At 38.5% G+C, this 12,404-nt stretch overlaps 1 protein-coding gene across 3 annotated transcripts in view; it reads right to left on the bottom strand.

Moving 5' to 3' along the window:
* Positions 1 to 12,404, bottom strand: part of PDE8A (phosphodiesterase 8A) — a 130,315-nt gene that overhangs the window by 9,357 nt on the left and 108,554 nt on the right. For all 3 annotated transcript variants that reach the window (XM_074156522.1, XM_074156521.1, XM_074156523.1), the window contains 7 exons: positions 11,517 to 11,594; positions 10,180 to 10,250; positions 9,370 to 9,534; positions 6,425 to 6,473; positions 6,036 to 6,171; positions 3,178 to 3,376; positions 187 to 404 (listed from right to left, as the gene is read on the bottom strand). In XM_074156522.1, coding sequence (XP_074012623.1) covers positions 187 to 404; positions 3,178 to 3,376; positions 6,036 to 6,171; positions 6,425 to 6,473; positions 9,370 to 9,534; positions 10,180 to 10,250; positions 11,517 to 11,594 — 916 coding nt within the window. The remainder of the gene's footprint in view (positions 1 to 186; positions 405 to 3,177; positions 3,377 to 6,035; positions 6,172 to 6,424; positions 6,474 to 9,369; positions 9,535 to 10,179; positions 10,251 to 11,516; positions 11,595 to 12,404) is intronic.

Genomic DNA, 12,404 nt, shown 5'->3' on the forward strand with positions numbered 1-12,404 from the left:
TCCTAAGTCTGCGCAGGACAGGCAGAAGCACTTTACTCTTTTAGAAGCAAACCTCCACAAGGGCTATGGACAGTTATCCGCAAGGCACTGCCTTCCTCTAGGATGCTTGTTTGTGTTATCTTATGTTACACAGAAGAAAGTGAGAGATGTCAGTGGGCAGACAAGGACTCTGGGTTTTAAGCTTACCTCTCCATGTTTTTAAATATATTGCATTTGTCATCCCGGGTGGTGAGCTGGAAAGCCAGGGCAGCATGATGGCTCTCCAGCACTGCGGTGTCATTGTAGAGAATTGCTAGCTCACTGCCAGCATTGCACAGGAAAGAATTTGTTCTTCCTGGGTGATCCACGTCATGGACTGTGGCAGCAATGAGTGCGGCAACCTCATCAATCGGATCCAAAGTTTGCTGAAAATAGAAGGATGCTTAGTTTTCCTGGCAGATTCATTAGAAACCCTACTCTGTCCATAAGATTAAGCCAAGTTGCTGAGGAATAAAAACCAGAACTCTGCAGATCACTAAGGGTCAGATGTTCTAGACAGAGTAATGGAAAATTCATTACAAGTTTCAATGAACACTGCGTGATTTTTTTGGCCATTTTGTGCCTCCTGAATTTTGCCTTAGCCACACCTTTGACAAAACACATCAAATTAAACAAATGCAAAGTAATACATTAGTTTGTGTTTTCTAACAACACAGAAACCACCTTAACTTGGAGTTAGGGTATTTGGCTTGGAAAAAAGACCAATACTGCTAAAATTCTATTTCCACCAGACCCCTTCATTTCTTTTGGAAACTTAATGTGTCCTAATTACATTCCACTTACAAATTTTAAACCTAGCCAGCATGTAAGGAATGTTTCCCATGTATCTATTTCCACAATAACAGTGTCCTGGGGCTACAGCTAATATGAATTCTGTGAAGAATACTTGATGTTTTACATCCATGGAAAAACTACATGACACTGTTCCGCACTTTCTGTATCAGATTCTGATTCTCTTAGTATGCTACACTCCATGCTTTACATCTACTTCCACTGGCCACTGCTTTACGTCTGATTATATCTATTCTACAATGAAAAATAAAACTATTTGCAGTTTTAATACTGTATTAATAGCATAAAGGAGAAAAAGAACCAAGCATCTCAGAAATATATTGTATACATTTGGAAACTAGCCTTTATGTGGTGTTTATACTGGGCTTTTTGTGAAGGATCACTGATACAAAACAATTATGTTAAAAATTTTAATAAAATGAAAGAGACACAAGAGCAGAAACGTTCCCAGATGAATCTGGGAGCAGGGCAGATAATTTGCATTCCAATTAGCTTGGATTTAAGGTCCAAATTCTCTACTGGCTTTGGCAGTACCATTCAGAATGGTTAGACTTGGTAGGTGAAAAGACAATCCCTACCCTAATTTACACCTCCTGAAATTAATGCAGCGACTTGACTTTGATGAAGCTAGGATAGTGTTCATTGAGGACTGTCAAGAAGGTCTTGTGGACAACAAGGCTAAGAATAATTTCTACTCTAGGTTCATAGTTAGCATTGTCTGAAATACTATCTGCTGTGTGTTAACTTCTTCATTCTTTCTTTCAGATGCTGCTCATGGGATTCTATTTTTGAGGAATAAAGTTAGGAGAGAGAGATTTTTAGAACAAGCTCTCCTCAGAGGGACACACTGACCAGTACTCAGTCTGGCTGAGAAAGACCTGTGCAAGTGGGAAGTGGCCAGAAACTGGAGAATACTTGACCTGTATGACCAAGAAGTGTATCTCACGCTTATTTCCCAAGTCTGACATAACAAACTTCGCAGGCATTTACAGCACCTTTATGTCCGACTTTAGGTCAAGGATTCTAACTTTGTCATCTTAACTCCTGTGGCACAGAAGTGGAAATGATTCTGAGAATACTGCTTCAGTTTGGGAGCCAGAAAATTTTCCCAGGCAAGAACCAAGTTCAATTTACTGAGAAGAATCTTCTTGGTGTGAATGTGAGTGGCAGAATCTGGCCCTCTGTATTTGGATTAAGTTGAACTCTGGACAACACAAAAGCAGCTGGGCTGTAACTTTGAAAAGATAATGAGAGAATTTTGAACTTTGATTCTGCTCCTTTTTCTACTGCAACATTTTTTCTTTTCCTATGCCTACAGAGGAATACAAATAACATTCTGGAAAAGGAGGCTGCAGTCATGCTTCTGTGGCATTGAAATGAGTCCAGATCTTGTCTGTTTTTCGTAGATATTCTTGGGAAGACCAGCTAAACCTCTGGCAAATCAGGGGCTGAAAATATCCAGTGAAATTCTATTCCCACTTGGCATACAGTATTTGTAAGTCAGCCTCTGGAGAGCACAGTAATGAGCTGCAGCTCCAGGTTAAGGGACTTACTGCAGTTTTAATGAGCTGTCAGAAGCTTGTTTACAGTCACAAATGTCTCAGCCAGGTGCCCATCACTAGCACTATCCTTAGGCAGGCCAATTCAATTTTCTATCCAAAAATGCAACTCAGAAACATGTACTGCCACTCCACTGCATACACATGCAAGCGCCGTTTTAATTCCCCTTCTCCAGTTTGGCCTCTAGGCATGTGAGAACAAAGGTTGCTCTGATTTATTCTGGCTGTCAGTGGCTCTAATTCGCCAGTGTTGTTGTGGGACAAGGAACTTTGACAAGTAATCTTTTTCAATACTCTTGTCCAATGCACTCTCTTTAAGCCTCAGGGCATCTCGTCCAGTGGGTGATAGAGCTTTGGAAGCACTAAACCTATTTTATGGCCTATATTGTCCTAGGAGTCTTCTGCAAAATTACCATCACAAGGCATAAGAGATGGTGATTTATTACATTAAATCTGTATTTGGCATGTACCATCACAAAAATAATTGTGTCATTAGCTCCCCTATCTCAGTAAGTTTAACTATATAAAGTTTTGTTTTAAAAGGTTTTCTTATTCTCTGAAGAATAGCTCGATTCCCATAGTATTAGTATCCATCCTTCCATACATACTATAAGAGAGCTCCCAGAACTCATGTAAAGCAGGTGAGTTCTTTGACCTCAGAGTTACTCAACTGGTTGGCACTAGGTAGACATTTGGCTCTTGGCACCTTTTTTTGAGAGATCTTCCTTTGATCACACCTGTTCTTCCCACCTATACTCTACACTGTTTCTTATAAATGTGGACTCACCTTTACTCTTTCTTTAGACAAGAAATAAGCAGTGGCATGTAGTACATCTGCTGAATGAGTGGAATTATGGTAGGAGTTGGAGGAGTGGTAATTCGCTTCAATAACTTGTAACCACGACCTCAGAGTTGATTCTGAACAGTTTAAGAATTCACAGATTCCAAAGCGAGCAAATATTTTGAGACCTAGATAAACCAAAGGCCTGTGGACAAAAAAAAACCCACAAAGTTTTAAAACAAATGAGGTTGAAAGAATATTACATAGCATAAATGGCATGAATCTATACAGCATTTTTAGCGAATGACGTCAGATTAGTTATAAGGACTTGTTACAGAATTACAGTCCAGACCTGTAGAAATGTTTTCCCTACCCATCACATGCACACACTCAGAATCACGCCTGTCAGTTCTTGACACTCCCCAGCATATTGAAAAGGCTCCATATTGCTGCACTGCATGTAGCACTATTTGGGGGCTTAGGAAGTCTATGCTGGGTAAATGTAGACTGCAGTCAAAATGAGATAAATTAGCAAGTACTGATCTGTGCACAAGAGGAGGGAGGTAATCTGGCTGCTGCCACAGATTTCTAAACTAGCATGTTTACAGTGAGATTACGTACATCTATACTATACAATGCCGCAATCACTATTCTTTCTGCACTCTAGATCTGCTCCATTTCTTTTACGTCCACCCTTGCAGACTTCCATTGCTCATTGACTTTGCATGAAATAGAGGATGAGAGATGGAGGCATTCTGGAAGCCAAGGACTGGGCCAGGGCATGCCATTTCTAGAAGACTATAAGGGCCGAACTTTCAGGCTAAAACAAACTTTCAGGCTAACCCACTTGGAGACATGTCTCCAAAAACAGCCAGCATCACTGCATTACAGAACTCTTGTTTCTCCCAGGTCAAACTGCACAATTTAAACCCAGATGACTGGCAGTTGATTGAAGACCAGAACATCAGTACAGAATATTTCTAATCTGAAATCTGTGAAAGTGCAATATGTTTAGCAGAGCAAATGGGAAAAAAAAAATTTAAAAAAAAATCAAGTTTTAGTCCACTAGCCTTTTTTCAAATATGCTCTTTTCTTGTCCAATACATTTTTTGCTTAACAAGAACAGGTATAGCGGTAAATATTTTCAAATGTGGATTTTTAAAAATAGATCTTAAATCCTTATTTTGGCATCTCACTTTGCTGCTTGATTCCAGATGCATCAAGCACTCTGATTTCTAGCTGTACCTGATGGGTGAGGTGAGGTCATTTAGAGTTGCCGAGGTCATTTAGAGTTTGGCAAACTCAATAATACTGTGCCATATATGAGTATCATAATATACTGAAGTTAAATCCCCCCACGTAGCACTGTCGGGCAAAGGTCTCTCCAGGTTTCTGTGTCAGGGAACTGTCATACACTAATGCTTAGATTTAATGAATTACTTTTACTACCGTATGTCTGCTTGGACTTGAAGACAATACTGATAACATATTCATATTTGTGATTCATTGAAGGTCACTTTAATTCTCTTAATAAATGAATTGCCTTTATTTAAACACGGCAGGAAGCAATCATAATTATAATACCTTTAATAAGAGGACAGGCAACAAAATACTTCCTTTGTTCCCCTGTGTTCTCTCCAAATCAATAAGAACAGAGAAATGTATCTGGTGATCTCATGCACATTGGCTGGGATAATTAATTCGTAAGTTACTGCAATGTGTGTATTAAATGTTGTAAATCACTGACTGACTACATTTTGACTTTTTTTTTTTTAATTACTGGATCCATAGCACTTCATTAGAAATGGAAATGTAGCAAAGCAAAAAAAAAAAACCTACAGTAACGGGATACAAATTTCTTCACTTACAATAAAATCACTTTAAAGAAGAATAAAAAACCTGATTTTTTTCCACTTTTTTTTGGCTCATAAAACCATGGTATGTATATGTTAACTAAATGCCTGATATCTTTCTTAGACATTGTTTTTGAACACCTTTAAAGCTCTTACAGATCTGGGATCTTGATGAGGGCTTAAGATAGTCAACTCATTGCAGGATCCAGCCTCCAAATTAGTGTCTCATAGAAGCTTTAAGCTAAGACAAAGCACGATACATGAAACTAGACCCAAAGGAGAAATTTTGACAGGCATCACCAAATAAAAACAAGGATTTAAACAGAAAGATCAATTTACAGTCTTCGTTGAAACATTTGCTACTAATGAATTACAGTCTATCAGAACTGCTTTTGAAAACTTCTGTGATGGAAATTGGTATGCCCTACTTTTTATCAGTATTCTTCAGTTAATCTTATACATAAAATGTACCCTGCCAAGATTTTAGAATAAAGACTTTCCTCTAATCCAGAGAAAGGCAATGGGAATTCGGCTGAAAAGCTGTATTTGAACTGTTAGGAATAAAAATTACCCAACTACATGGAAAGAAAATAAAACATGATCTGTATCAACTGATCAAATTAAGACCAGCATGTTGACTCTGTGTGTAGTTGACCATAATTTGAATTTGAATCCCCACAAGACAACAATTTGATTTGTAGAACTTTTCTATTATTGAGAACAGAAAAGCAAGGCTTTTAAAATGATGTTCTTTTGTTATTATACCGTATCAAAGATACATAATCTTCACTTACATCCACTGGGAATCTGCAGGAAATAGTGTATGATGAAACAGAAGATATTTAATGGGTTCATACACAACTAGAAATGACAATGAGAAAATTTCAAACATTTGACTTTGAAAATAAAACTAATTCCATTTTAAAAGCACAGGTAGAGAAAATAAAGAGCTGATTACAGGATGACATTTAAGTCAGCAACTTCAATTTATGAGCTCTTGAGTTTACTGACCTTTTATGGGTGGCAGCCTCAAGTTCAAAGATATCAAAATCCCAGTGTTCTTCATTTTCCATTGCCTGTGTTATCCGGGGGGGTATGTCATTGAGGGAGATTGGGGAGATCAAACTGCCAGCGACCTGATGAGTTTCTGTTGAGGAATATATTTGCAGATCACTATTAATAACCCTGAGATATACTTTTACTCAATGTACATGTCTTCTTTTCTATTGTAATGCCTGGCAACTCTCATTTCTATAAAGCTCAGTAATGCTGCAGAACAATGCTCATAAATAAAACAAAATCAAGCAATGCTTATAAAAAAGAACATCTGAACATTTCCTCTGTTTCTTAAATTTCTTAACATGTTTTAATATCTCAGTGACTGCCAAAGTAAAACTTACGTTTTGCTGACAATATGTATTCGTTCCCTGATAATCTTCGTAAACCATCCTGTTCAATAAAAGTTGACAGTTAAATGCAGGGTATTGTACAGTCTATAAGATGATGACACAAAATAGTAGCACAATGACTTTAGAGAAGCCTAATCACAGTCATGAACCTGTCACAGTCATCAAAGCTGCCTCTCCCTTATTTGTGTGTACTGTTAAGATTTGCCTAGTTTACATATAGTTCATAATGGATGAGAAACTGCAAGAGATGGGATACAATGTGAACTCAGATAGGTACAAACTCAAACTTCTCAGGTGCAGATGAAGGTCTGGAATTACAGCCTCACATCCACCTCTGTCTGGACAAAACAGACAGGTTCTGGATGTGTGCCGCAAACCAGACACGGTACATCCACATAATTCCCATCAGCAAGCAGAGGTGGGTGGTGGGAGGGGATGGATGGAGACATGCTTCTGCTGTCCTCCCCGGGTATTGGCAGATCAGGTCACCTCAGCAGCGTAAGAATTGAGGGGTAATGGTTTTAAACTTAAAGAGGGGAGATTTAGATTAGATATTGGGAAAAAAATTCTTTACTGTGAGGGTGGTGAGACACTGGAACAGGTTGTCCAGAGAAGCTGTGGATGCCTCATCCCTGGAGGTGTTCAGGGTCAAGCTGGACAGGGCTTTGAGCAACCTGGTCTAGTGGCAGGTGTCCCTGCCCATGGCAGGGGGGTTGGAACTCGATGATCTTTAAGGTCCCTTCCAACCCTAACCATTCTGTGATTCTACAATTCTATGATTTGTTGCTGGGATTGCAGAGCAACAAATTACTCTGAGGCTTCCCTTCTATCAAGAAGAACGTATGCTTGTTTACTCTTCAACTCAGTGCCTCCTAGACTTAATTCTGGCGTGATGCCTAGATGTGCAAACTGAGATGATGGATTAAAACTAATAATGATATATTTAATATTTACTTTTCAGCTCATAATTCTAAATGCTGTGGCCCAAATCCTGCCTGCTCTTTTGATATATACAGCTGTTAGTTATTGCACATTAATGTTTAGCCCATGATGTAAAACAACAGTTATTTTAAAAAAAGAAATCTTTCTGAACGCACCTTACTAACAATGTTATGCACCCAAAGTACAGCAGAAGTAAACGTGGATGCTATATCTAAACATGCAATGTCTGCACTTCAAAGAATTGTCACATCTCATTTTTATTTTCACATTTGTAGGTAAATTAGACTGGAGTTTTGTGATTTAAAAAGAAAGGGAGTACAACTCCTATAACTGGCTCAGAGACTCTTCAATAGCACTGTTTTGACAGAAATATTTAGGACCCCAGATGCTGTGTATCACTTAGAATCAAAGATTAGTTTTTTAAGAGTTGAAATAGCATGTGTAATTGTATCTGGCAAATCCATCTTTGAACTCCAAGTGCCCTTCCCATCATAAATTCTGCTTGAGAGTTCAAATCCAATAACCTACTTCTTGTTCCCCTACTCAGACATAACTTGTGAACATGAAATGGAATAATACGATTCTATTTTCAACAGACCCTTTGCTGGAAAAATGTTTCTCCCAGATAATTTTAAAACTCGTAATATACCGCATACCCTCATGCTCTGAAATGGATTTTCTCAGCTTTTCTATTGCTCCATAAAATAGTCTTTCATTTTATTTTTAGTAAGGACTTTGTGTTTTGCAATATTGTTACCTACATGTTCTGAGACCATGGACTGAATAAAGTCAGAATACAAATGTATGTAAGAATCAACAATCCACAAAAAGGCAAAACCAGTTGAGTTTAGGGACTGTGTGTATTCAGCAGGAGAAAAGATTAACTTTGAGACTCTAATGATTATATGTATCAATATTCTTCCTATATTTTTACAGTTAAGGTAACAATATATTTTGTGTACTGAGTTAGTAAATTCAACCTTATATGAACCATTTGGGTCTTCTCCTGGAATTCTTGAAGTCTCTCATATGTTTCTCCTGATTAGATATTTGCTGTGGTATTTTAAAAGGCAAGAATATATGTAAACTGATTAAACATTCTGATGGATAATGCAAAGACATCTTGATAGTTACAGCATGAAATGATAATAGCCCAGAGACATCTCTGAAAAGCTCACACACATCTTGTGAGCCTTTTAGTATCCAACACATTGCCAAATTTTTTCCTGAGGTGACCTTTTATATGCAACCTACAGACTAATGGGAACATATATCCTTAAGGCACAGGTAACATTCATCCTGGTTCATCTAGTTATTACTGGGTTCAATTCTTGCTTTGCTACATGCCCTTTGTTCAACTTTGGGTACAATGCTTCTTTTCCCAATGCCCCTGTTCCTCCTTTCATAACATAACAACATAATACGTGCCTTTTTCAGTCTTTTTCTTGCCTTATTTATTTAAATTATGAGTTCTGTGGAGGCATGATTATGCTTTAATACGTGAACATTTATGTTTCCAGCTCAAAGCACTCTGATCTTTCTATGAGTCTTTATGAGTAAAAATATAATCGAAGAAACAGCAACAAAAATACATATTTTGCATTCTCTTGAAAATGTGTCCTTTCTGTACAGTGAAAAGTCCCCCAAACATGCCATGCTAACCCTACTTAAGAAAAAAAAAAGTGTCTAGCTATCTTTCTTTCTTCCTTTCCCATCTCTAACTTTCTAACCTGAATCACATTGAAAAAAGAACTGGTTTTCCTTTCCATTTCTAGCAAAACTAATGCTTCAAAAGGACCGGTCAATCTTCTTTGCATTTTCAGAGCTACATTCTTAATGGGACGGAGGGGAATACACCAAAAGAAGTGTGACGTTTTTCCTCAAAATTTGGCATTGTAGAGGTAAAGCACATACCAGATGATAAAGATCAAGTAACTGGGAAAATCAGGCAGTAGAACATTAATCAGTAACTGTTTGTGGCAGTATGTACTTACTGTCATTAACCCTCCAACGAGGTCACTTGTATGTGGATCTTCATCTTTTGTCCCCAGTTGTGGAGAGTACAATTCAGTGGTTCTTAAAATCTCCAAAACCCGGTCTAAAGCTTCTGCAACTGGCATGGGACTGCTTTCTTGTGCAGCATTGATGATGTTTATTACCTAGTTTAGCATTAGACATGTTTTGAATTTAGAAGTGATTTAAGAAAGAACAGAGACACTCATCAATTACTATGGAAAACTCATAGCAAATAAACAAGATCTACAACTTTAATCCACATGGGGGAGAATCAAAATGAAAGGGATGTTAATAAAACACTGATGTTTGCTACTGGCTCTGGGAACAAAATTGTGGCGTTAAAGACAGCAGTCTTATTAATGACTTTTCCATTCAAGGCACAGCCTCAAATTTGAATGGATTTAATATAACCTTCTCCCGTTTGCCTCTCTAAATTTATTAAAGAGATGATTTTTGCCTAATTCTTGAATGGTTCAGAAGGCAGTTTGCAATGCGTAAGTAAGAAGGAGGAACTCTAGTCCCTCCTTCATATAGGCAAAAGTCCTTAAAAAGGCTGATGCAATGGCTGACCACATGGAGGGGACTCTACTAAGGAGATGTAGGAGAACTTTGTTCAGACCATCTGCGTTTTTAGAGCTCCACCAGTGGGCAGGTGGAACGGGGGTAGAAGTTGCAACAGAGGCCAGCATTGCCTTGCTCCTCAGTCTGTATACCATATGGGACCCCTGTGCCCCAATATTCAGTAGAGCACAGCACAACTGGCAATAGCTAGCAACAGTGCACATTACCTTGGTGATGGGTGCTTCAATAGTCATGGAATGTATCCTGGCCATAGAAGAGTGCCTCCTTTGTGAGCTGCCTGTGTGGAAAACAAAGCAGAATTTGTGTCCCAATTTCAGCGACAAGGCACGACAGGAGGATCAGCCAAGAAATCTTGATTCATTTTCTGAACTGCTCACCCTGCTGTGCCCTTCAGAGGCAATCTATTGCCAAATGCATACACGTGCTTGTTATGCTGGGGACACACAGGTGCAAAGAGATGCTTGCTGAGCCACTGATATCCCTGATTAGAGATAAGTAGCTGTAACAGCCTGGCGAAATCATAGCTTTGGGTTTTTTTATTTTAACTAAGTAAAATATTCAATTAAAAACTCAGTTAAAAGACTACATAGATGAATGAGTGTATAAAGTGGCAGGCACAGGTAGGTAACTATTGCACTTAGGTTATTATAGGATATATCTACTTTTGCTGCCTGATGCAACATGACAAGTCATAATGAGTCAGCTTCCAAGCTGAGGTAAATCAGTGAAGCTCCTTTGAAGTGAAGATAGCTATGTCAAATTAAAACAGCAGAGGTTCTGGCCTATTATTCATTGGAAATTGAAAAACAAATGTTTTATATCAGTTAGCAATTTTGGTTCTGTAGAGAAAAGGCCAAGATGGGATTTTTCTGGATAATTGTGTTGTGCTACTTATAAAATGCAGACACATCTCTGTTACTCTTTGTGCTGAGCAGCTCTTAAGAACAAGAACCAACGCTATTTGTTCTATACTGGAGTATGATTGTATTCTCACTGCCACAGCCCTACTTCCATGTTTCACTAGAATATACTGCCTAGACTGTAATGATGTATGCTTTAACAAAATCATTTAAGTATCAGCAAAATTTCTGAACATGCGACTCATCTATCAAGTTTGGGGTGATCTAATGGAGCAAAATACAGCACAGTGAAAAGACAACAAAATTCGTAAGAAAAATACCTTCATATTTTTATCAGGAGAAGAGGTAAGAAATGTAATAATTCGTTAGGCTTAGAGTTTGCCGTTTGTACTCAAAAGTATCTGTGTTGAATCTCATGAGGTCTTCCATGCAGAATGGTAGATAATAGCCTTCCATTCTCCACTGGCTCAAAAAAAAGACTCAAAGTAGTTCAAGAGAAGAAAAGGGGTCTATTTGACAAATATGAAGTTGTTCATGAATTGATCACTTGATATTTTATTTGTGTGTGTGTGTATGTGTATATATACAGGTCCATACTTACCTATATTTATATGTGCATGTATGTATGCACATAAAAATCTGAATATATAGAGAAATCGGAAAAATCTACTTTTTTAACATACCATCACTCCCTCGTGATGTTGTGGATCTGACATCCAGTGATCCTTTCCTCCTGTCTTTGTGTCTGCAAGTCTGAATATCTGTAGAGAAAATTATATTGTATAAGGACATTTAGTTGTGCCTAAGATGTATGTTAAAGGAACTGAAACTCAAAGAAAGCCTGATAGCAGCTGAGTGACATTTACCACGATGCTTCAGCAGATGAGAGCCAATGAAAGCTCCTTTTTAAACTCTCAAACTCTTGCCCAGTTACACTATCATAAACTCAGTCGTGCTCTCTGGCAGAACATGCCTACCTGTTCTTGCAGAAGGGATTGAGCAGTGCGGAGGGAAAAGTTCCTCTCTTGACACAGTGACACAATCGTAGTTGTAAATATAACTCGTGCCACACCCCTGCATTCACTCAAGGAACAACTGCCACAACGAACTGGTGGATCAAAGTAAAATACACACTCGCAAACTGGGCATTGTATCCTAGGTCCCTTACGGGCTCCAACAGACACAACCTGTGCTGCCAAGGCCACAATTAACAAGCACCTACACCACAGGTGCCAAGGATGTTTTAATTGAAGTGTTGAGTGGTATTTCCACCCACATGCAAACACCCCACAATACAGTTAAAAGCAATGCAAACGTCCATGCCACAAGCTATAGACCAGCCACAGCAACACGACAACTACGCAGCATCCTCCTTATTTCTAATTCTGTCTCAGGGATCCACTCCCTACAACTGAAATGTGACACTGAATCCAGCAATACCACAATAGCAACTTGGGGGCCTACTACTACATTTTCAAGGGTGGGTTGCTTTATATCACTTCTAAAACAAATGCGGCTGTTCAGATTGTCCTGTGCAACTGTGGTTTTCAGTCAGATCACTAACAGTGGGC

Source organism: Numenius arquata, chromosome 11 (assembly GCF_964106895.1).
Source record: "Numenius arquata chromosome 11, bNumArq3.hap1.1, whole genome shotgun sequence".
In the NCBI taxonomy this organism is placed as follows: domain Eukaryota; kingdom Metazoa; phylum Chordata; class Aves; order Charadriiformes; family Scolopacidae; genus Numenius; species Numenius arquata.